At 45.6% G+C, this 25,486-nt stretch overlaps 1 protein-coding gene across 1 annotated transcript in view; it reads right to left on the bottom strand.

The window, feature by feature from the left end:
* Positions 1 to 7,690: 7,690 nt before the first annotated feature.
* Megf11 (multiple EGF like domains 11) overlaps positions 7,691 to 25,486 on the bottom strand; it is a 330,164-nt gene continuing 312,368 nt past the window's right edge. The window contains exons 16-26 of the mRNA XM_051156648.1: positions 25,089 to 25,217; positions 23,973 to 24,101; positions 23,440 to 23,568; positions 22,797 to 22,925; positions 21,367 to 21,603; positions 19,885 to 20,003; positions 17,998 to 18,064; positions 17,439 to 17,540; positions 14,951 to 15,007; positions 9,009 to 9,215; positions 7,691 to 8,423 (exon numbers count right to left, since the gene is read on the bottom strand). Of these exons, the coding sequence (XP_051012605.1) occupies positions 8,266 to 8,423; positions 9,009 to 9,215; positions 14,951 to 15,007; positions 17,439 to 17,540; positions 17,998 to 18,064; positions 19,885 to 20,003; positions 21,367 to 21,603; positions 22,797 to 22,925; positions 23,440 to 23,568; positions 23,973 to 24,101; positions 25,089 to 25,217 (1,463 nt within the window). The 3' untranslated portion in view covers positions 7,691 to 8,265. The remainder of the gene's footprint in view (positions 8,424 to 9,008; positions 9,216 to 14,950; positions 15,008 to 17,438; positions 17,541 to 17,997; positions 18,065 to 19,884; positions 20,004 to 21,366; positions 21,604 to 22,796; positions 22,926 to 23,439; positions 23,569 to 23,972; positions 24,102 to 25,088; positions 25,218 to 25,486) is intronic.

The following is a 25,486-nucleotide window of genomic DNA, read 5'->3' as shown; positions in this document are numbered from 1 at the left end:
CTTTTAAATTCTGAAGAGTTCTGCAGAAACGTTAACCCTTAATGGTTTGGATCATGCACTGAGCTAGTTTTATTTCCTTGGTTGTTAGAAAAATTAGTATTTTAATTTTTGTCACTTCTGACTTGTGTTTATAAAATCCAAATGCTCTCAATGATTTGAGCTATTGTGATACTTAATCTCCTTAATCTATTATAAAGGAAAAATGTATACCATTTGGACATTTTTAGGCAACATGAGAGGCAGAAAAGGTTGGGTAATTAAAATTTTGTTTCTGTTCATTTTCAGTTTATAGAGTTTTGTAAAGTGTTATTAACTAAGGAGGAAAATTGATATAATCCTGAAGAAAATTCAAAACTGCTAGTCATGTCTTTTATGGCAGCACGCAGGAGACAAAAGTAGGAGGCCACTGTAAGTTCAAGGTCCACCTGGTCTATACACCAAGCTGCAGACATCTGGAGTCACACAAGGAAACATGATTTTAAACCAAAACAAAATGTGGCTTTTGTTGTGCTACAAAAAAATAATAATAATAATAAAATAAAAAAGACAAAGGCTATGAAAGGGCCATTTCCACATCCTTTAATGGGCCAGCAAAATATAGGAAAGGCTGCCCTGACACTATGCCAAAGAGAAAGCATACTGAGCTTTCTCCTGATTGGAGCAGTGCTGGTACCATACATAGTCCTTTCCAGGATTGGGTACATCACCAATAAAACAGTTGCCCGTCTAGTATTTTAAAGAATAGTTTTGTTCTTCCATATTGTAGGAGGCTGATAAAATGACACAGCATACTAATCTCATTGAGAGAACCCTAGCTGAGAAATCACTTTAATTATCATATCCATTTTCCTGAAAATTGGAGGATAGAATGTTTAAAAGAATATTGTATCCCAGGCAGGTATTAGACAATGTGCTGAGCTGGGCAGTGGTGCATACCTGTTATCCCAGCACTGAGGAGGCAGGGGCAAGTGGAACTCTGAGTTTGAGGCCAGCCAGGTCTGTCTACAAAGAGAGTTCCAGGACAGCCAGGGCTATACAGAGAAAAACAACAAAATAAAACAAAAACAAACAAACAGATGAAGGAAAAGCTAAATTATACATGAGTTAGAAATTTAAAATGATGGGTGTAACACAGCAGTCAGCTGCTTGGGAAAGACAGGCTACAGCTCTTGTCCATTTTATCTTTTAGTTTGTATTTTTTTAAGTAATGAAGTGACTAAACTATATCATTTCTGGGTCATGTATAGGTATTAAAATCAAATAAAAACTCTAACTTGAATCTTAAACAGGTAAGTAAAATATCAGGTAAATACTTTACAAAAACTGGTCTTGGTCTTTATAATAACTTGATTAAAATCATCTCTCTCCATGTTAATTCTCATTAAATAAGGTGCAGTTTTTCAGGACATTTGAAAAATGTCAATTTTAACAATGTGTGGTTAACAATTTTAACAAGTTTTAGGGAAGGAAGAAACATTTGATCAGCTGTTGAGTCAATTATGAATTGAGGGCTCTTTGTTTTATTATTATTTATATATTTTTTGTTTTGAGGCATGGTTTCTCTGTGTAGTCCAGGCTGTCCTGCAGCTCACATGGATCCACCTGCCTCTGCCTCCCGAGTGCTGGGATTAAAGGCGTGTGCCACCACCTCTCAGCTCTGGGAGATAACTTTTAAAAACATCTTGTATACTTTTAAAGAAGCATACTGTTTTATGGTTTTATTTTTTAAAACCTACAGGCCTTTTGTTTTGTTTTATAAGATAAGATCTCATGTAGCTGAGGTTGGCCTTGAACTCTTGATATTCTCATCTCTACCTCTGGGATTTTGGGATTTATAGGCATGTGCTATTGCACCTGGCTTGCATTCGGGGCGGGAGGGGGGGGTGTAATTTTTTTGGTTTTTCAAGACAGCGTTTTTCTGTGTAGCCTTGGCTGTCCTGGACTTGCTTTGCAGATCAGGCCCAAACTCAAGAGATCCACCTGCCTCTGCTTCCCAACTGCTGGGATTAAAGGTGTGCACTGCCGCCATCACCACCCATTTCTGGGAGATAACTTTTAAAAACATCTTGCATACTTTTTAAAAACATGTCTCTTCCATAGGGCTCTACAGAGCTAGCTGTGTAGTACTAGTGATTAAGTTAGACATGATACCACACAGCATTTGGGAGGTAGGAGCAGGAAGATCAGGAGTTCAAGACCCTGTGTGTGCCCCACCTCTCAAAACAAACAAAAAACCCTCCAATATATGGGTTAATGTTAATGTGTGTGTGTGTGTGTGTGTGTGTGCACGCACGCGCATGATTAAAAGACATTCCAGGGTGATTGATGTGATCTCATTATTAAATTTATTTGAATTCATTTTCTTACCATTAGGCATCAGATTGGTGGTTAACACATGTGAACATACATACTGTGTTTATTGGCTGTTAACTATTCTTCACCAGTATTAGCTAGTACTAATAACCAGCAACATTCCTTTTGTATTTTTTGAGTTAGCAGAACTTACCCTTTCCTCAAACCATAAACTCTGAGATCCTCTTACCCCCATCCCACTGAGAAGATATCCTGATTTTAAGCATCCATTCCTTTACTGACAACCTCCAGTCTCTCAGAGATTTTCATAGATCTCTGAGGTTCTTTATACCTTTAAGGGATTGTTGTCCATTGTACTGGCCTCTGTGCCAAAGCCTTTCATCATTCATTGGGAAAATATTATAGAAATATACACACACGCTCTCACTCAGTGGTACCTGCTTGACACGGGACAATTTAAGACGCAACACTATTTAATTTTTTAAAAAAATGATAACATTTATTGAGGGTGGGATGGGGACATGCCACTGTATGTGGTTGGAGGTCAGAGAACAATGTGAGGGAGGTGGCTCATTCTCTCCACCATGTGGGGCCCAGGGATCAGATTGTCAGCCATGCAGCAAGGTTTTTCTTTACCACTGAGTCATCATGCTAGCCTTAGGAACTGTTACTTATTTAGTTTTTTGTTTTTGTTTGTTTCTTTTTTTAAGAGACAGGGTTTCTCTGTGTAGCCTTGGCTATCCTGGACTCACTTTGTAGACTAGGCTCGAACTCACGGAGATCCGCCTGCCTCCCTGAGTGCTGGTATTAAAGGCATGTGCCACCATACTCTATAAAACAAACCATTTTATAGGCTGTCTTTTATGTGAAACAAGCTCTGGAGGAAGTAGGTAGGATCCTTAGTTAACTAGTTTTATTTCTTTTTTAAATGTTAAAATGGATACATAAATAACAGTACTGTGTAAAATCTCTCGTTTCCATACTTCCTCTTACCCAAGGCTCTAGGGTAGACAGTTTGATAGGTAGACAGTTGTTTAGGCAGCTGATGCTAGAATGAGGAGGGACTCTGACAACTGATGTCAAGAGCAGAGCTTCCACCTGTGTGGGGTTGGTTTGGACTACTGTTGAGTGCTCTGTAAGTCAAGGAAGAAACTGTGTCATTGGTCATCACCCTAGGGCCTCCCTTTACCTTTGGCCATTTGTAATCACATTGTAAGATCTACAAGGCAAAGAATATTTTGTTCATGTTTATATTCTGAAAATTAACTATTCTGTTTTAAAATGATTAAAATAGCACAGAATTATAGCTATATTTCTATAAATATAGACTTATAGTTTTAACAAGTACAAAGCACACATAATGTAATGAGCTCCTATGTAGTCATCCATGAATCCACCCTAACTTAGAGAAGTTTTCCGTCTCCCGTTGCTTCACCGATCAATTCTTGTGTCTTTCTTCTCAGTAGGTGAATGACTGAATAATGTATGGGTGCCAAAGGCACAACCTGCAGCCATTGGCCCCTGGCTGTCCTTTGTGGAACTAGTTAATTCAGAGACTCACAGTGTAAACTTCACTTTGTTCACTAAATTTGTCAGTCTCCATCCTGAAGAGTTACTTGTTATTTGTCTCTCCTGAATGGCACTTATTTCTGAGTAGCAAAAATATATTATTCTTGGTTAAACATTATACTAAATTGAAATAACTTTGTGGGGGGGGGCAGTGGGTGGTATTGGTGACTAAACATGGGGTCTCATACATTAAAGTGTATTAAAAGCAAGTGTTCTTCTGCAGAGTTTCACTAACTTGCCCAGACTGGTTTTGAATTCCAGACCCTTCTCTTTCAGCCCCTTGAAGAGGTAGGACCATGGGAATGTGTTACCATACCTAGCCAAAAATAACTTTTAAGTGTCACATAAGCCCTGTCAACTGACAAGTGGGAGTATTTTGAGTTGATTTAATATGAGGATAACATATATACCTTTGGCCGTCTTAAGAACAGTGGGGCACAGTTGCACCTGTCCTCCCAGCACTCGGGAGGCAGAGGCAGGCAGGTCTCTGTGAGTTCGAGGCTAGCGTGGTCTGCAAAGCACGTCCAGGGCAACCAGGGCTACACAAAGAAACCCTGTCTTGAAAAAACCAAACCAAACCAAAACAAAACAAAAACAAACAAACAAAAAAACCCAAAAACACCAAAACAAAACAAAACAAAAAAGCCTGAAAAACAAATTAAACTTAATGAGCTAATTTTAGAAGTTATTTTTAAAATTTATATTAATTTGTTTGCAGTGTGTGTATGTGTTTCTGTGTGTATATGCACACATACATACATGTGGAGGTCAGAGGACAACTTGCACCTTGTACTTATGGGTCCTAGGCAGTGATCATCTTGCCAGCCCAGTAAGCATCTGTGTTTTCTAAGTTTTTGTAGTACTGGAAACTGAACCCAGGCCTTCGTGCATGCTAAGCAAATGCTCTATCACCAAGCTCTGTGCTCAGCTGAGTAACATGTGGTTTTTTTTGTTTTTGTTTTTGTTTTAATAATCTTGCTGCCTTACATTTACGATTTTTGAAAAAAGTCTCCTAGCCTAGGCTCCTCTTGAGCTCACTATGTAGCTCAAGCTGCTTCAACTTGAAACTCTCCTGCCTCAGCCTCCTCAATGCTGGGATCACTAGAGTCATGATTCATCAGGACTATCTTACAATTGTGGGTTGTTTTTTTGTTTTTGTTTTTCCTTCTTGCATTTTAAACCCAGCTATGTCTGAAGATTTTGTTTAAAATGTCCTAAAGCAGATGTATATACTAAATTCTATTAGTCAGAAGCTACTCATTGGATTTACATAAACTGGGCAGCCCTTACACTTGTCCTCTGTGCCACTGGAGTGTAACATGAGCTGTAATGGCTGCCTTTGAGTACGTGGCCTTGAGAAAACAGACACTTAATACTTGAGTGAATGTGATTTTAAAATACTTAACATGCGTTAAGGAGATCCCACTTGTTACTTTATTTATTTATTCCCCGTTTGTTACTTTAAAAATAGCCTCTTGCTTCATTTTTCAAAGTCTGTTGTGGTAATTTTCATTCTTCCAACTGTTTTAAGTAACCATATCAAATGTAGATTAGTTCTGTGTTAAACATAAAATGTAGGTTATAGATTTTCAGTGTGAACACAACAGTAGGCATTCTTGTAACGTTAGTTTGAGAATCCATTTTATTTTGTATAAGGTACAGTCCCCTGCACAGTGAACAAATATATTACAAATCTGTGGTTTAAAAAAGTATTGCATTTCATAGTCTCTCATACTATTGTACAATATCTGTGTTTTCTTTGTCTGACTTGTATACATATTAATTTACTGGACTGAAAATTTCATTTTGAAAAATAATTGAGCAGATCTTTCCAAATCATCTATTGACTGCACAGTGCACGTGTTTAGGCTGACTGCAACCCTGTTTGCCACTGTTAGAAGCTGCTAACTGTTGCTCTGCATGATTGGAGTGTCCTAGTGCTAGCTCCTGGCTATGTGAAGGCTGCCGCTGTCACCACAGTTAATCACACCTGTGCCCTTTCCCTTCGCCTCTGTATTGCCTGATTGAATTATGTTACTTGAAATGTTGTAGAGTGCTACAGTTGGAGAGTTGTTAGAGCTCTGCTCCCACTCTGTGTCTCTCCTCTTTAATGTGTGGGAAATAAAGGAGCCCAAAGAGGGCAAGTGACTTAACAAGAGTGGTGCCAACATCTCTTGACTTGGTGCTCTAGCCATCCCACCTCTTGCTCAGTACTTTTGTGCAGAGTGTAGTTGGCAAGAGAGAAGTGAGACTGGGAATTTGCACGATTGCAGTCTGCCAGGTGGCAGTTATTGTACATGCAGGATAAGGGAAGAAGAGAAAGCCTGGGATTGAGACACCATTTCTCCTTGCTGATTGGATTTTGCCATGCTTCTTCATCCTTGCTTCACAAAGATAATTGACTTATGGCCCTGAAATACTGAGGTGAGTCTCTTAACTATGTTTTATATATATATGCGTATGAGAAATAATAATTTAGGTCTACAAATAATTTCTAATGTTTCTATTTTAATAAGGCTTTTTGGAAAGTTTACTATTGCTGATCACTCACTTCCATGCACACATGCAGCATTCGTGTATATGTTCCTCTAATGCTAAAGTGGCTTATGCCTTGAGTGAAATGAGGAGACAGATTTGCTCATATTTATTTTCTTTCTTGTGTTGGTTATTACTTAAGCTAAGAGTATGACCCCTACTCCCTGTAGCAGCACCTAGCTGTGCAGCCCTCTAATCGCTCTTCTGTAAATCCTTTTTAGGGGATTTTCACTAGCTCTAGACCCTTATTCCTCTTAAGAGCATGGGATGGCACAAGGGTGGCCATTAACTTCCACTTTGCCCTTTTTGCTCTTAATTCTTGTGAAGAGGTCCTATACTGGGCTTGGGAATTGGCTGCTCAGAATTTTCCAAGCCTTAGTTGAAACCTATGCAGAGCAGGACATTTAAAGCACCATCTAACAGAATACATATTTGCTCATCTCATAGGTGGTTGGTAGGCTTTTACTTTTTTTTTTTTTTTTTTTTGCTTAGTTCCATCAAAAACTTACAATGGAACATAAACTTGTCATGCCCACATTTGTGTAATGTCTTCTACACTGAGGCTCCACACTATGTCAAGCACCATCCAAAGAATTGCTTGAAAACAGTCAAGGGACTTGACGTGAATGGGCCAATTAGATGTTTTCAGGGAAACTTAAATCTTACCAGCCCGTGCCTTTTTTATGATGCTGGTGATCAAGCTCAGGACCTTGCTCAGTAGGCAAACACTCTCACTGAGCTTCATTCCCAGTCCTGTGACTGCTTTCTTAAAGCAGCATCTCAGTTCTCTGGTGCACACGGAGTGACTCAGGTGTTGGGTGAACTGATGCAGTGCAGTCAGTCCAGAGCTGACATTCATTATTCCTGAACTTTGACTTGACAAAACTTGCCAAGACTGGCACAGAAATGATTCTAGACTGGCTGAAACTGCTATACTTTTGAAACTATTACTTCCCCTGCCCCTTCCTGTTTTGCCTATTATCACTAATAGGGCAGAATAAAATGAATCCATCTTTATTAAATTCTTGTTTTTGAAAATGTAAGTTGGAAAAAAAAAAGAAAGAAAGAAAATGTAAGTTGGGGGCTGGAGAGATGGTTCAGTGGTTAAGAGCGCTGTTTGCTCTTCCAGAGGTCCTGAGTTCAATTCCCAGCAGCCACATGGTGGCTCACAACCATCAAAATGTGATCTGATGCCCTCTTCTGGCCTGTGGTGTACATATACAGGCAGAACACTGTATACATAATAATAAAGAAAGAAATCTTAAAAAAGAAAGAAAAGAAAAGAAAATGTAAGTTGTCAGAATTAGGCTGTATTTTAAACTCTGACTGTGGCTGTTATATTTTGATGGGCCATACCTGTATGACACAGACTTTGCAATTAATATTAAAACAGTTCATGTCCATGCACCAACTCCCCTAGATACTGAAACAAATGTTGATAGTAACAGCAGTCAACAGCACATAGACATTTCAGGTGCTTTAAAGCACCCCCTCTCCCCTCCTGTCCCCTTTTCTTCCTAGGGAAGTTTTCAGATCCAAGCTACATGCTTCTTTAGCGTAGTTTTGGAATATTAAATACATATCTTTTAGCTGATGTTGATGAGTAGCGGTATCTTAAATGTTTTGAAAATCATATCATTTAGGGCTGAAGGTGATAGGATTTGCCTTTGTGGACAGACTTTCTGGAACAGTTACCGAATCTCATTTGGAAGCGGTTCTTTCAGTCCAGGTGAAGGAACTAGTAACACAGCTCACGGCAATCTGTACTGATATTTCAAGTCACGGATTGTCTTCTTTCAGAGTCAGAGAATAGTCGGCAGAGCACACTAAGAGAGAAATTTATTCCTCTTACTGCTTGTCCTGGGAGGACCCATGGGCAGGACACTGTCTTACTGGGAGGAGGTCATAATGACCAGGAATATGGCTGTTCCTAGGTAGGTCGTATGCATTCTGGATATAGCTGGAGTTATGACCTCGGCCTTCTTGGACCACACTGACTGTGGGCTCTAAGGAATATAGTGAAAAATGAGTTCAGAGAACAGATTAGCTTTGTTGCCTGGTGGGAGGGAAGAAAGTTGTATTTAAACTTGTTGGGGAGAGGGACTGTGGGTATATATAAATCTGACAAATACATGAGGATTAGGGTGGAGGCTTGCTCAAGAGATGGAAAAAGTGTACTGTCAGAATTCCAGCCTCTGCTTAACAACAAGAGATTGAAGGTATCCTAGACATGCGGGTCTTATGAGGCAGCTAGGATCCTAATTAAAGCTGGGGAAGTGACTTAGAAACTGCTGTTCCCATTGTTTTCAGACTTGCATTTGTATCAACACTCAGAAGTGTTACACACTGGTCCCCCACCCTCGATGCTTCTACTGCTTATCATTTGTGATTTGTAAGCAGAGTGGCACAAGATTTTGGATTCCTGCATTAGTGGGGAGGGCAGTCCTGGGATGGAGTTTCTCCTTGGGTTCCTCCAAAGCAAGCAAACAGAAGGGTGTGTTATGGAAATAGAGAGTGGTGGAGGAGGGCTTGTTCTCACTTGAGATGCTGCACTGTTCCCATGGCTTTGCTTAGTTATGTGAGACACCTACCAACTTCATATATATTTTTATTAGCGGTCGACAAGGATGGCACATCTGTGTATGGAGACCCCGTGTGCACAGGTGACTTCATTTCTACATAGCTGCTTTCTGGAAGCTTGCAGGTGAGGATGGGTGGATCCTTAATTGTGGCGTAAGGGTTTTCACTGCTGTTCAAGGAGCAAGTACTAGAACTGCACACAGATTCTTTCATGTAATCTGCAAGGCAAGAGAGATTTCTTAGCACAAGCAAGGGCATTCATTTAGATACCAGAAACAGACTTCAGTCAAGTTTGTGTACCTTTAGGATCCCGGGACTGGAAGAAATAGGATACTAGAAGATGAAATCTTATTAAATGTCTTACAGCATGCTTTCTCAGGCATTCTTTTTTTACAAAAACATGTTTTTGGAGGACAAAAAAAGGTTGGCTTTAGTCATTAGATATTAGCTCAAGATATTCACAGTGTTTTTACGTGTATCACTTAGCTTATACAGATGCAATCTGGCATGTTGCAGAGAGATTCAGTAACGTGGCTAGGGTCCTAAGCTAGTGAACAGCACTGCAGAGCCAAGACTTAAACCTGTGTTCAGGGACTTCTTTGTCCCATATTTTCTGTGATACCATTCTTTGGAGTTCTAGTGACTAGAAGCTTTGGTTCAGAAGCAGCAGCAGCAGCAGATCTGTGGTTTAGTGTTCGTGCCAACTGTTTAGCAGCCTTCTACAAATAAAAGCATCCCCGTCTTTCAGAAGCTCGTGCATAGAGTGGGCTAACTGAGGTGTAACAGGGATAAAAAGCCCCCAGTCTCAAGCTGGCCTTTGAGAAGCAGTTGTGTTAGAGCAAGGTCACAGTGCAGTCAGGCTGGTCTCCCCCAGTCGCTGGGTGTGTTGACTGGAGCCTGTTGGAGTCATGTTCTTCTCTACTACTGGGACTCAGTTGCACAAGGGTGCAGAATGATGTCTCAGTGAGATGAACTGATAGAAGCTCTGCTGGAGGAAGTAGGTCCCTAATGACTTGGAGAAGAAGGGACTCCTCCTTCAGCTGCTACACTCCTTCCTTATGGGGTGATGGTCTGTCTGCGCAGTGTAGGACAGGAAGCCAGTCTGACAGTTGTGACCCTTAGCTGTGAGGCACTGGCAGGCAAGGTGTCTGGAAATAACCCTGTGGGCTGGACCTTGACAGTCAAGCCTGAGTTAAGAGGCTTCTCCCCAGAAATGTCTGTGAAAGTCAGTTGGTGAAATTCTTAGAGAATCTTCTTAGAGAAAATTCTTAGAGAACCACCACAGTTTCCGCTCTGGGCTGCTGTTATCTAAGTGCCCTGCCCCCTGCTTGTGATTTTACAGAAAATGTTAAAGAGTGAAAGCCATGTGACTCAAGGGGAACTGGATGTGCAAGGGGCTGAAGTGACTGAGATGTGCAGCACCGCGAGTAGTCTGTTGTACAGCAGGTCCAGTGAGGAGGGATTTGCTCAGAATGAATGCAGGCAGCTCTTCTAGCAGGTAGCAGGCCCTTGGTTTTGTGTGGAAGTGAATTCACGTACTATTTCCTTCCGATGTAGAGCTGAAACTATCCCCTTCCTCCCACCTCAATGCTTAGGAAGAGAGTGGGGGAAGTAAGCTCCCTGGGGTCCCACTGTCTCTCAGTAGCAAAGCCAGCTCCAGAAGCAAATTCAAAGCCCTTTCAATTCAGTTTAGCTCACAAGTTGGGAGAAAAATTGCTTTCAGTGTGGTTGGTCTAAGACTGACCTTTGTAGCTCCTGACTCAGGAAAAAACATTCGTGCTAGATAATGAGCAGTGTCAGCCTGTTGTAGCTAGAAGCAAAGGGCAGGGAGCTAGACACTTCGGCTGGTGGAAGCCTGGGTCCTGGATTGTGACTTGCCTCATGCCATCTATCTTAGCGTGCCTTGCGATACTTCCTTAGTACGGGAGAGTGCTGTAAGCCTGACAACTTCCCAGTCAGTTCTAGTAATTGTTGATCTAAACTCATCAGGCAGTGGAGAGGCTCAGGGCTTCCTGTCTGAAAGCCATTCATTAGCTATCACCGCTGTCTTGGTTGCATATTTTGTGGAATTGAGGGATAGCTTATATTGTATGGCACTTAAGGAGTGACCTTCATTCTAGTTAGGTTATTTGGAACTTAGGCGACGGGTGTCATTGGGTGCACCTGTAACCCAGAATTTGGGAGGCAAAGGCTAGCAAATATCTGAGTTTAAGGCCAGCCTGGATCACATATCAAGTTGAGGCTGGACATGCCTTTATTTATAGTGAGACCTGGTCTCAAACCAAACAGAAAGAAATTTAGTACCTTTCAGGGGGGTTGGGCAAGAAGAGACTGCTCATACTGTTTAGAAATGAGGAAACCAAAGCTCCAAGTTTGTTAGTCTAATGCTTAGAGCTTAGACCTCTACCGCTGTCTTATCTGACAGCAAGATGTTTCCCCAGGATATCTAGTTACCCAATGTAAGCTCCCTACATCCACTTCGGTTTATCCTTTTTAGCAATACCAAGGCCTGCTGAGAGGAAAGGCTAAGCGTCAAGCTTAGTGACTCAGAGTAGTGGGGAAGTCTTAGAGCCTCATCCAACTGTATTCCCACCAGAAAGTGAAACAGTGGGCTACTCTCAGTATTTGAAGAAGAAAATGTTAGCTTTTATCCATTTCGGTGTATAAGTTGGAGCTGGGGAGGAGGGCATTAGGCTCAGGGCCAAGAGTCTTCTGTAAAAGGTTTGCAAACCAAGACAGGAAGGAGAAATCCATGGAGAATGGTGATAGCAAAGGGTGCTGAGTTATCCCATCTTTGTTGAGAACTGGTGAGACAAGCTGGAAAACTCAACCTCAGGAAGGTAAGCTTTTCTCTTGTTGAGTCATCCACCTGCCTGCTGTGAGGGCTGGGTGTGGGGGAAAATAACCAGCTGGGCTAGAAAACTTCCTCATCCTTTCACCGCCACTCCCACCACAGTGCCTGCCTGTCAGGGCACTGCAAAGAAAGGGGAAGTGTGCAGTCCGCCAAGTGCCCTGGCGCTTACTCTCCTTGTTTCTTCCTCTGGGCCATTTGTACTCGGGGTTATTACTACATTCAGATTGGGTTTCTGAAAGGAACATCAGTTTTTGAGGAAGCACAGGTCTAGAGAGGAAACTGCTTCCCAAAGTTGTTCTATGAATGTTCTGCACCTATTCGCTTTTTAAGACCCAAGTTACTTAAATGTGTGTGGAACCCCAGGCACTATCTATTGCTCTCCTCTGAGCTACTGCTGTCAATAGGAGGCCTGCTGCTTCTGTTCCTGGGATCAAGTTGTTATCCTTCACTGCAGTGAGAGATAGGATATAGGGAGGGATGGATGGGGAGACCTGAGGTCCAGAGAACACTGGCCAGTCACAAAAGGAGTTTTCAAGTATCTAAATATCTGAGAACTCAAAGTTACTTGGAGAGAGATAAAGATTGGGTAGCAGGGGAGAACAGGTTGGGGGATTGACAGTACAGGTTCAAGGATTCCCAGACAGAAGGTGGAGAGAAGTGGTTTTTCCCCCCCTGTCACACTTTGAAAGCATGACAAACAAGGAATTGGACACAAGACAGTTTATTGTACAGTCATTATGCTGAAGGGGAAAAGGGAAGACAAGTGCTTAGCTGTGTAAGCAGTCTCCTTCAAACTTCCAGGGTGACAGTGAGTAGAGTTCCCAGTTACAGAGAAAAAAGTGGATGTTACCTGAATTAGGACTTTCAGAATGTCAGTGCTGTAAGGGGTCTTAGAGATGGTGCTATTACAAACTGTGCTTTTTAAAGAGGAAGAAGCTAAGACCCACAGGTACTGCTATATCTTGTGAACACCATACAGCTGAACTGGAATCCTTTCATTCTCTGACAAGCCACCCCCACACCCCCATGCTACACACACACCAAGTTTAGGGAATATCCAGACTTTTAATTAGTCCTATTGAGTTTGGCTTTGCCCTTGTTGCTTTAGGAAATAGTTTAAATTAGTAACATGAAGTAGCTGATTGGATGCTTGGAAAATTGGCCATCAGGAAGGATGTGTTCCATGTGTTTTTATAAGCTTTTCTGTAAAGTACTACACTGATATTTCACTTGCCTCTCTTTGAACTCTGTTGTGTCACGTTAGCCCCCAACACTTAATAGTACATTTGCCTACACAGTTCTCTCTAATTTAAAGGCTGATTAGAGCCAGTGGTGAAACAGAATCTGGCTGCTTCCCTGTTAGAGCCGCCCATGCACTCAGATGATACCATATGACAGGAATGCAATGATGCCAAGGTAGAAACTGGCTTTCATTGGCTTTGTTTTACGTTTATGGTTTTGAGTTTAAAAGTAGTTACCCTAAACACCATCACAGGATGAAAGGTGCAAAGGGAAGGTGTGCTTGTATACTAATCTCAGGGCCTGTCTGAGCTATTACTCTCCATTGAGTCATACGTCTTCTCAAAATCTCAAAGGCCGTGGGAGAGCTCTCTAGCCCCCATTCCACACTAAGAAAGAAACCGAGGCTTCGGTAGGCAACCTCATATACCAAAATGATGTTTGCCTCCATTTGGACGGTTTAAGCCAGAACTATCAGAAACTTGGTATAATCAAGCTCCTGGAGCAGGGATGGGGGATACTGCCTGTGTGGGCCGGCTTGGAGCCGGGGAATGGCCTCCTTCCTCAGACATGTCTCTGGGGTTTTGTATATCCTAAACCATGCTGATAATCACTCAGCCCTGCTGTTCTCTTGCTTGTAGAACACAACACCACCTGGGTCTGCTCATCCCACTTTCAATAGCCTTCTCCCCAAGAGTTGTGTACAAGTTGCTCTCCTTGGTTAGGAGATGGCCATGCTATGTCTGAAAGGTCAGAACAGAAACCTGAGCAAGTTTAGACAAGTGTAGTTGGGTAATAAATTCCATAGGGCTGTCCTTGCAATTGCAGGGTGCAGGGCTCCCCTCTCCGTCTACTGCAGCAGCGTCTGATGTGGGTATAAAGATCTGTAGTTTGAACACACTTACTTGCTGGGTGAATCTGGTGCAGAGCTAGAGTTAGCCTATCAGCTGGGATCTTTGCTGATTTTCATTATTGCTCTTTCAGTTTGAAACATTTGAGACATTTCCCAGAGACATCACATTGGTACCGCTTTTATAATATACAGAGTACTTCCCATCTGACTTTATTGGACAGCCAAGATAACTTTGTTAGATAACAAGACAGGCATGAGTCAACAGGACAGGCATAATTATCCCAACCTTGTAGATGAAGAAACAACCCTAGGAAGCACATAGTTAATAAGTGACAGAGTTTGAAAACTTGCTGCCTAGCTCACATGTGCCAGCATTTAAACCTAGGAGCTAATCCAGAGGCTAGACTTGATTTTTTTTTTTTTTTTCTTTTCTTTAGACTTCCTAGAAGGATGGTCCACCTTGTATGTAGTTCCGGTGGCGTAGGGAATCTGTCTTGGCTTTCCTGCTATCTCTTGGGCACAGAGATCTCTCGAGGGTGGGGGCCATACAATACTAACACTGGGTGTCATTTGCATTCCTTGTGCCCCAGAAAGGCAGCAGGTGCAGCGTGGTGGTCTTGCCAGTACAACAACAGAAGGCCTCTGGGGCAGGTAGATTGATTTTATTTCAGATTTATAATCAATTTAACTCGTACTAATTGGTTGGATAATGACAGTCTACATTTCCGAAGACATTTAGTTGGCATCTAGAACAAACCCACAAGTGTTTGCTAAGCAGGTGCAACTGCAATGGAAAGATGAATTCATCATTGTTAGGATTGTTCCTTCTGGGCAGAGCCACCCAGTGGCTCTAAGTCCTGTGGTCTTTTTGGCTTTTTTGTTTGTTATTGTTTTTATTTTAAGGGGCACAGGGTTTGCAGTTTCTCTGGGCAGAATTCCTTGCCATCTCAGATGTGTGCTCTTTTGCTAAGCCCTGTGTAACAGGACATCAGGATTAGATACTCTACCTTTGAAGCCTTTGTCCATAATGTATGTGTTCTGACGTCTATCCATTCCACAAGTGCCTGCATAGGAACAGAAGGAAAGAAAATACAGGGTGAGGTTTTCCTAGACAGCTGGTGGCTTCTTCTTCTCCTTGCAGTTTTCTTCTTTTACCCAGACAGTAGTTGTTTACTTCTAGCAAATTAATCTGGATTTAATCTATTCTAAATAGTTCTGAACATACTCAAATTGTTAAAAGGCTCATCACATTAAAATGGGCTCCTGCACCCTCTTTCTTGGCTTTCCTCTAACCTGCTCCTGTCTTGCAGGATGCTGTCTTGGTCTCTGTGAAGTGCCAGGCTCTGGAGGCACAAGGTAAGAAATGAAACCAGACCAGTCCTCAGCTGGAGGGAAAGATGTAGAGAATTCTGGTTTTCCTTTCTTTCTCTTGGCTTTGGAGTGGAGTTGGAGACAGAATTCCTTCCCTCTGAGCTCCGATCGTGCCTTTCCTGGATCTAGGGGGTGCCAAAGAGAAGTAGACAAGTAGCTGGGGTACTTGATTAGTGTCTTTCCAGGAAGAACAATCATTCCAGGCCACAGCCAGCTGGCTTAGTTAACTCATTTTGAAGGGAGTGAGGAAGGAAAGTTTTGTTCCTGAAAATGCTGCCAGTGTTTTTCAGCCCTAAGGACTTATTTCTTCATTTTGCTGTTAGGCTCTCAGAATGCACTGTCTTGAGCCCTAGCCAGAAGCAGGACATACACTAAGTGATCCCAGGGGTGGGAGCAAATCTGGCCTTTCCATGTTGGCACAGTAATGAGTAACTCATAGTCAACTCTCATCACTATTGTCTTGGCTTGTCGAGATAGGGTTTCTCTGTGTAGCCTTGACTGTCCTGGACTCACTTTGGAGATCAGGCTGTCCTCCATCTCACTGAGATCCACCTACCTCTGTCCCTGAGTGCTGGGATTAAAGGTGTGTGCCACCACAGCCAACTTTTTAATTCAATTTTCCCCTATGTACACGTGAGTACAGGTGCCCGTGGATGTCAGAGGCATTAGGTCCCTTGGAGCTAGAGTTTTATGTCAACTATCTGATACGGGTGTTGGACCAAGAGCATTATAGGTTCTTAACCAGACACACCCTGGCCTTTAGTTGAAAACAGTACCAGGGAAGGCATTTGATAAATGCGCACCAAAATATAGTTGGACTCCACATAACTTGTTAACATTTCTGACATCAACAACAAACCCACTGATACTTGGATCCGTCCTCTACATTGAGTTCCCAAGTTAAATTTGCAGGAGCTCACACCTCTCTGCTCTGTACACCTTCCCGAGTCATACAGCAGAACTGAGCCATTCTAAAAGGCCTGTAGGAACCCACACCTTTCAAACACCTGCAGCAGGCCATGCTGACCTTGAGTTAACAGTTAATATAGTCGAGGGATTCCTTTGTTCTCATTGAAGAAAGGAGGGTACCTATAATGTTACCCCCGCCTCCTATATAAAACAGGAAAAAGTTGAGTTGTGGTAGAGCCCAGATCACCTCAGTTGGTCTCTTAGTGGCCACAACCTAGCTTTCCATGAGCTAACAAATGACAGTGTGTGGTACCCTGGCTACAGTGGTGAAGGTCAGTGGAACAGGGAGGAACTGGTGCTGAGTCCAGATGATGCCCTATGTTCCCATTTGGACCACAGAGACCTCGAGATGGAGTGAAGGTAGGGACAAAAGTCCAAATGGTATTAAATGCTTAGCCATAGTTGAGGAACCTACAGCCATCAGGGTCCTTGCAGCCATGCCTACTCAACAAGATAAATTCTGAACCTTCATGCTTCCTGGACCAGAGACCTGCAGAAGTTGACTTAGTTTTACTGGAGCATCGAGAGTCGGCTAGAGCCCAAACTCAAGCCCAGAGCTGTCTAGCATTCTGAGCCTCTTCCCCAGGGTGCTTGGCCTAGAAGAGCTACTTTGTAGGGAAGCCACATTCTCTGTCCATCCTTTGTAGTCCTTTGACACTCATTTCTGTAACTGATATACATGGTCTCCCTTTCAAGACTCAGTTGTCAAGTGTCTTTTTGATACCTCTCTCAGGGCTACTAGGTTTGAGCTCAGTATTTGAGTCCAGAGGATACCGCCTACCTTCTCCTGGTCTCTGTTGACAATCCTACCTCATTTTCTAAGTAGATAGAGTTTGGGCTACTGTTAGGTCTGCGGCCTTCCTGGGAATCATTGAGCTTTTCTGCCTAAAGAGCCGGCCTTCTGTTACCTATACCATGATTGGGTTGCATCTTGCAGATTGGAGGAAGTACAGCTAGGCTTTGTCACCTTCACAAGCAACACCACTTGGCCACATCAGCTGGCATGGTGACAGTGAAAATGGTAGTGGGAAAGACTGGGACAGACTGCCACTTTAGGTAGGGCTTAGGGGCTGTAGACTAGTCATGGAAGGCTCCATGGGATGGGGTATAGAGCAGTCTGCTCTTGGGGTGGAAGGAAGGGCTGAGGGGTCTGACCTGGTGAGTGTGGCTCAGCGTGGCGACTGAGGTGTCTAAGTTCAATGTAGAAGTCCTCGGGCGGGTACCTGGCCTCCAGGGCACTGATCTGGAAATGGGAGTCTAGTGAGAGGAATGACAGGGAGGAGCCATTATTCCCAGGGCCTAGATGGCAGGAGAAGGGGGTGGGAAGCACAGGATAGGGCGAGGGGCAGGCCAGAAGCAATCAGGGGCTTCATGGAGCATTCCAAAGGGGCTGGGGGCATCTGTCTTTTTCTCCTCCCTTCCCATTCCATTCCACCCTCCACTAGGGCAGAGGAAAGAAGCCCTTGAAAAGTGCTAGGCAGAGGATCTTTTTCTGCACTGCCAAATCTGCTACCACCTGGAAGGAAATCTCTACTTCCCATCCCTAGTTAGTCAGTCACTGGGCCATAACCACACACTCCCTGTACACTTAACCACAGGGGAAGTCATGCTCAGGACTCAACTCTTTAGATTTGAGGTAGGGCACTTCCCCTCAGTACAGAGGTCAGAGTTCAGGGTGGGACTGACAGGAAAGATGACTCAGATCACTACTGACCTAACACGTTCACATAGCTGTAGGGGGTCCAGCCTGCTGTGTCTCTGTCAAGGGACTTGTTACTGAGCTGTTTGGAGAGGAGATCCAGTTAATACTTCATGTCTCAGCTGCCCTTCCCCAAAGTGACACTTGGCCCAGCCTCAGTGAACCCATCCCTGAGATGCTCCTAAATTCCCAGGCCCTGGATGACTGGGTAAAGAAGGACCAGATGTTATGTCATGTGACAAGCTACCATGCTGTAGTTGAGGCCAGTGAGAACAGAATATGCCCAAACCGAGCTCTCAGGCCCCTGTAGCATACATGAGTTTCAGAAGGCATGTGGGCCAATGCTGCAGGGGAGGAGATTCTGTCAGTTTCCCATGTGTAACCCAAGGCATTCCCAGTACAGAGGTGGGTGCTGCCCATGGTGCTTGTCCCCCTGGGCCATATGTGAGAGTCTCTTTAATGTGACCAAGAGAAAGTTGCAGTCATGAGACTGATGATGCAGTCCTCTCCCTGCGCTGCTGCCCTTTATGTTATTTCAGGCACAGAGGAGCCACAGGCAAAGCTGGCTCTAGAACTCGGCTCTCAGCTGCCTGCCCCCTCCATAGCATTGTGCTTACCTTTGCTGCAAATGTTCTATCTGCCAGGAGGGGTTCTTGTCTACACTCAGCCCCTGTGAGAGGAGCCAAACCAGAGGTTCACCAATTGGACTCCTCTGCAGTCAGCCCTTTACTGAAGGAATGGCTGGCTCTTAAACAAATAGTGACATGGCCTGGGACCTTTGTCTCATCCCTGGCTGGTGCCTCTAGCCTGCTGCAGCTTTGATAACATGCTTAAAGCTGAACTGAGCCTGGAAACAAGTCTTGGGTGGAAAATGGCAGGCAAAGCAGGCAAAGCCATTGGGCCTCTGGGTACCCTGTTTGATAGAAAAGCAGCCCCAGGTCCGTGGGCTGATGCCATTCTTCAGGGGACAGATGGAGAGGAAGGGATCCTCAGAGCTCCAGGGAAGAGGCCTAAAATATGAAAGCTGTGTTCCTGGTCCAGAATAGATGGTACAGGAAGCCAGATATCCTGGGATTGTCACTCCCTAATTGGTCCAGCCATTCTGAGTATGTGTGTGGGGCACACACTTAGGTGGGTGTTAGGAAGTATATGTAGCAAGAACCCCTCACAAACCTTACACTTGGCTGTTGATGTCTGTCTCTCACTCTGCCTCTTACTGGCCCATCAAGGGATGTACTACATGCTACCTACACACATATGCTGAGACATTGCTCTCTAAGATCTGTAATATTTGTGACTACAGACATCTATTTAGTCTATGACCCAGTGCTGTGCTTGGGGCTGTCAGGGCACGTAACTGGTCGATCTCCCTTTAACAAGAACACAGCCACAGTGTTTGGGTTCTCATCAGATGCATCTATTGATGACATTATGCCCAAGCTTAAGAGGCATCAAGTAGTTAACTGAATAATGAGTTACTTTATAGTATATTGCTTTATTACACTGCAGTAATCTATGTTAAGTACATATGTTTTGGGAGCATACATACTAGCACATGACCCAAGTGGCTACATTGTATACACAGGTGTGGGATAAGATGGCTGCATGTGATGTTTCTGTGTTCTGGTAGGTACTAGTTAATCTAAACACAAAGTGCAGGTATGTTCCAGTGAGGGGCAGTGTGGTATAGTTGCATGGGATAGAGCTTGCTGTCTCCTTACAACAAATCTTCCCCAGTTACATGATTCAGAGTGCCCTCATGTCCCCTGAGTCCTAGGACTGCTCTTAATGTAGAATTTCCACAAAGCTTCCATGTGAAGGTACAATTCCTTCCTGAGCAGAGGGGAGTGCTGAATGGAGAGAGGATAGTGGGTGAGGGCTGGGGAGCCAAGGGGCCAGTACCTTGGTGGGGCTGTTCCTGTCCAGAGTGCTGGCCTGGCTGGTGGCAGGCCCCCCGCACGCCAGTGTGTGGTAGCTGGCATTGGAAAAGCACTGGGCATGGCTGCTACTTTGAGACAAATCTGGGAAGAGAACAAGGAGCCATATTCCATCATACACCTGCCCTTGGTTGAGACACTTCAAAACTAATGCTGGGGCCAGCATTTTTTTAGTGTCCCCTGCAAGGAGGCAGCTAATCCCTCAGATCCTCCAAACTGTGGGGCATCCGCTAGCCCTAAAGCAAGCAGAGAGAGCCCACCAGCTTTATTGTTACTAATGCCTGCCCTCTGTGCAGCTCACATACCAAGCTTGCTAGTATAGGGGAGGCATGGCCAGCTGGAGGTTGTTGAATGCTGCCTCTGATGGCTTTATGTCTTTGAGTGCTATTTTGAGTGGATTGACTTTCCCTTGCTTCTTCCCCTTAGAGTCAGACCCTAGTAATAAGTATATAGAGAAGTCCATTCTTGTTGACCCTAGCTCTTCTGAAGATTCTATATGACTGGGGAAAACCCAGTCATTCCTGCTTGTTGTTGTTATAGAAGAAGTTGGGCAAAGCTCTGTGAGCCTTGGCCTTCATCAGAGGATGCTGGCTTTGGCTGGACCCCAGAGTGGCCGGGAGGTCTCAGAAGGCAGCGTCTATACTAAGGCCAGCTCTGAGCTGGCACACAGCAGGCAACACCTAGCAGGAATGGCGTGTGTGGTCTGGGTACTCTTAAGCACAAGGTGCAGGAGGCTACAGGTCAGCTATGAGCCATTGGAGAGTCACCACCCTCTTCTCAACAGGGCAGACCTTGCCAAACTGAGGGCAGTTTGGCAGCCTCTACTGGTTAGCTAAATATGAAGCCCAAGACCTTCTCTTCAAGGTTCCAGGTTAGGGGAGAGAAAGGATCAGGTGCAGTTCCATACACGCCTCACCCAGACTACTACAGAATGCCCATTGGCATTTCTACTGTATCTAGGCACCCAGCGCTCTGGCACATTTGCCAGAGGGACACTTGCCAAACTTTGAGACATCTCCTAAGTGAGCCACCACCTTTGTCACTATGCTCCTTGGGCACTCCTCAGGGATGGCCTTAGGCCCTCACAGGGAAAGCAAAATGGATAAGGTACAGTTGGCCAAGGTGCCCAGGCTCCACATTGGAGAACCATTCTCTGGGTTGCTTAAAAAAGTTACTACTTACTCTGCATGCTTCTGAAGGCCCATCCATGTGAGGAGAGTGGGAAGATAGGGAGTGGTACCCAGCCCTAGTTGCTAGGAGCTTAGGTTCCAGGAAGCACCACTCACTTGGAAAGCCACAGACTTCTCCCACCCCCATTGTCTCTATGGGGTGACCATCCCCGGCCCAGGCCCCCATGTTGAACCAAAAATGTGGCTATTCCCGAGAAGACCACATGCTTCCTATCAGGTTGTATGGGTGAAGAAGAGATGATAGGGCATAGCCTGACCTGAGAGAGAATAGTCTGTGCTGGTCATCCTCATGGCTGGGGTGTAGGAGACACGGGGAGCCAGGTCTCGGCCTTTCTCTTTCTGCCGCCTCCGTCGCCAGGCAAACAGGCCTAGCAACACCACAACCAGGAACAACAGGAGGATGATGCCTGTGACGGCGCCCACTGAGTGCCGCTCTGCTCCCATAGCTGGGCTGATCTTGGTGTAGGGATTCAGCTCGTCCATCATGAGGGCAGCTGTGGGCAAAGCGAGGCCTGAGCCAGAGGTGGACCTGGCCCCTTCCTCCCTGCCTAATCCCAACCCTCACAGTGCCTCCCATTTCTTCAAATGCCATAAAGGGGATCAAGTCCCAGGGTCACAAAAGAAAATGTGACTTAGGTGTGAAGCAAAATGAAGGCTTATGGAATATTTACTCAGATCCACATGAGTTAAAGTTACTTGCTTTATTGCGGTAGGCCTACAGAAAGGGAACTAATTACTTACCCTTCCCACGGGGTTGAAAAAATAAATAAACTGAGTCACCAAGGTTAGGTAACTTGTCTTACTTTACCCAACCAGTAATTCAGTCAGGAAAACCTGTCTTGAGCTACTCCCCCTGCTTTACCAGCTATGTGATTTAGAATGTCCATCCAGACAGTAACTCCAGCGTCCCCGGGGAGTCATAAGCACCAAATGATAGACTGGCCTTGACAGCTGGGAGCTCTGTGACTGCCTATCACTGCCCCAAAACACCTCTTGATTATACATATGTGGTTAGGTCCCTCTGTGTCTGCCGTGCTGAGGGTCTGTTCTCCAACTGTGCAGCATCTGGACCTCTCCCTGGCTTTCTGCTGCTGCCTGAAGAGAGTGGCTATTACAGGCCTCAACTGCATAGCTTCACGCGGCAAAGTAAGTTTGAGTTGGGTAATTGAGAGCTGAGTTTCTGCTCCCATCTTCTAAGACTAACAGTAGCCTCCCAAATCTGCAAGGAATTTCATCCTTTACAGAGTACACATGCCAGGCACTGTGCCGAGGACTCCCTTGAGTTGCCTCAGTTTGATGCCCTCAGCTGTACCATGGGATTTCTCACATGATATACAGCTAGAGTCAAATTGAGCCCTTTGGATTAACATCTACTCAGTTGAATGTGGGGTAAAAGGCCCAGCAAAGGAAATGACCTGCCCAGAGACACCTAGCAGGGAGTGGCAAAAGGCAAACTTGGCAAGTGTTCCAACTTAGCCTAGCTGGTGGCCTTTCCCAGCAATAGCTTGTGGTTCACCCTTGACTAGGTCATGGGGAAATTCCCAGAGGATATGCACAGAGAAGCTGTGGAGTGCGGCTCCCAACTATGAATAAAAGGTAGCGTCGTAAAAACCCAACTGGTCTGGTGAGAACTCTCTGAAGCCACCAACGATTGGGCCCATTCCACCCCCCCCCCCCCATATGTTACCTTGGTCACACCTGATTCCTTTGAATCCAGGACTGCAGTAACAGGTACCAGTGACGTGGTCACAAGTGGCATTGTTCATGCACTCACATAGCTGCTGACACCCGTATCCAAAGGTTCCAGGGGCACATCCTGTATGGCATGCAGAGTGCAAATAGAAAGTGAGACACAGCCACACTCCACCCACTCCTACTCCAAGCGGGGAAGGTCATGGCAACAGGACAATTCTGTCCCACCCACAGTGAAGCCTATTGAACTGGCCTGTTGTGTATTGATAGCTGGGAGTGGGTAGAGTATACCACCCTGAGTCAGGGCACATGGGCACAGGAGAAGGCAGGCCTCACCTGCCTCTCCCTCCTGAACTCATTTAAAGAGCCAGAAAATCCTGTCTTCCTCTGGTCTCTCCTTGCCCTGTGCACCACACCCCTGCTCTGTCTAAAGTGGAGAGATACCCCAAGCATGAATGTGTAGGTTACACCAGCCTTCCCCCAGAAGTTGTCCTCAAAGGCTGGAGTACAGGAGCCACAATGCTCTGGGTTGGGCTTAGGGATGGAGGATGGGGGCCGAAGGCAGACGCAGCTTCCCCTGTAATGGGCAGAGGCCAGAAGCCTGGCGCAAATACCAGAGCAGGGTTGGGGCAGCTTACTCTGTTCACAGTGGCGCCCGGTGAAGCCTGTTCGACAGGTGCATTTCCCAGTGATGTGGTCACAGCTGGCTCCATTCTGGCACTGGCATATGTGCCCACAGTCCTTCCCAAAAAACGCTGCAGGGCAACCTACAACAAGACCCCAGGTCACAGTTGCTGTGGGCTCAGGGGAACTGCGGAGATGTTGCTGGGACCAGGCTTGTCTGCTGCTTCCTCTGCAGCAGAGCCCGCAGAACCATCTGTACCCACTGAACCTCGGGCTAAAGGGATGGAGGGTAGAGGCAAGCTGAACCATACAACGAGGGCCTCCAAAGCAGAGGACAAGCTCTGGTCTCTGCTGTACAGACCCCCATGGTTGGAGGGTCCGAGCTTGTTGATTGCTGGGATACCCTATAGCCCTGACCTTTCAGGAGTTTGGGTGAGCCTGGGGCCAGCCTCTTCCCTCCCTCTGCAAGCCAGGATTATTCGCAAAGTGGCCAGTAGGCCGCAGCATATGACTGGGAGTGGCTAGGAGGCTGGGAGGCAGGGCTTACGCTGCGTGCAGAAGAGTCCAGTCCAGCCAGGGGTGCAGTGGCAGGCCCCATCCTCGGCGCTGCAGCTCGCCCCGTTGTGGCAGCTGCATGTATGGAAGCAGGCAGAGCCCCAGAACCCAGATGGGCAGGCTGTCGGCAGTTGGGATGGGGGGGGTGCAGAAGGGGAAGGCAGGACAGAGAGGAGCAGGAGGGAAGGGAGGGGAGGTGGGTACACATCAGAGCCAGAACACCTGGATGGACCCAGAGGGGCATCTCTTGGCCTTCGGGGACTTGATACACTAGCCTCAGAATCACTCAGCTCACCTCAATCTCATCCCCTGGGATTGCTATGAGGCCCAGATTCTCTGCCCACTCTTAGTCTTGGGTGACTAAAGACAGCCCTGCTTCAAGGTCTCAGACTCTTACAGAGATGGGGGTGGAGTGACATTGAGGGCACTGACTTCTCTACAAGTGGCAGGGACTGTCTCCTTTTTGGGTTCTTGTGCTGTTTGAGGATCAAGTCTGTAGCTCCCACCAGAATGGGATTCCCGCAGGTCCAGCCATATAACTGGGGTCTCCTTACAGGTACTAGATATTTCTCGCCCATCAGACAAGGAAGCTCCATAGGCCAAAGGCTGGTGCCACTTTGGAAGGGGCTGCTGCCGTTGGAACAGACTGTAGCACTGTGCGCAGGCTTAGAATGCTTACGACACCATTCGTAGGGGCATCACACAGGGAGCTCCTCGTGTTCTCTCCTCACTACCTATATTCAGAATGCTGCTTCTGCACGCAAATGCTAACGGAGTATAGATTTCTCAGGACTCACAGCATTAATGGCACTGGCAGTATCGATGCCTTTAATATCTGCTGTAACAGTATCCCTGGCCAGTTCCAGTGTCGTGGCTCAAGGCCTAAAGGGACTTGCTGCCCAAGCCTGTGATGGACCTGAGTTCCACCCCTGGAACCTACATAAAAGTGGAAGAGAGCTGACGCTACAGAGTTGGCCTCTCAGCTCCACATGCATGCTGTGGTGCATGAAGTAATACAAACAAACAAATGGGGCTTGGGCGGATGTTTCTGTGTGCAGGAGAGTGCAGTCCTGTGGGTGGAGGCACCAAGGCATGGAGAAGGGCTTACCCTGAGAGCAGTCCTTGCCGATCCACCCAGGGAAGCAGTGACAGGAGCCATCGATGGGGCTGCAGGTCCCGTTGTTGGCACAGGAACAGAGCTGGGCACAGTCCTGCCCGAAGTGCCCTCCAGCACACACTGTGGGCACAGGGAAGCCTGGCACTGGCCTTCTTCCCAGACTCTTAAGAGCCATACCCAGATAGCTGCACCCCCAAGACTTTCCTAGGCCACAGCCATGACCACCCTGGGCATGATCCAGATGGGAACCAACACCTACAGTGGTAGGTCGCCCTTCTCCTCATAGAGAGCACCCCTCACAGCAGCACCCTCAAGAGGCCCTGTTCTGACTTTTTTGACAGGGACAGGCTGAGGCCCTTAGAGGGGACAGATGTCAGTTGTCTTGGGTC

This window comes from Acomys russatus, chromosome 14 (genome assembly GCF_903995435.1).
Source record: "Acomys russatus chromosome 14, mAcoRus1.1, whole genome shotgun sequence".
NCBI classification, from domain to species: Eukaryota; Metazoa; Chordata; class Mammalia; order Rodentia; family Muridae; genus Acomys; species Acomys russatus.
This window is presented reverse-complemented; position numbering and strand designations above follow the sequence as displayed.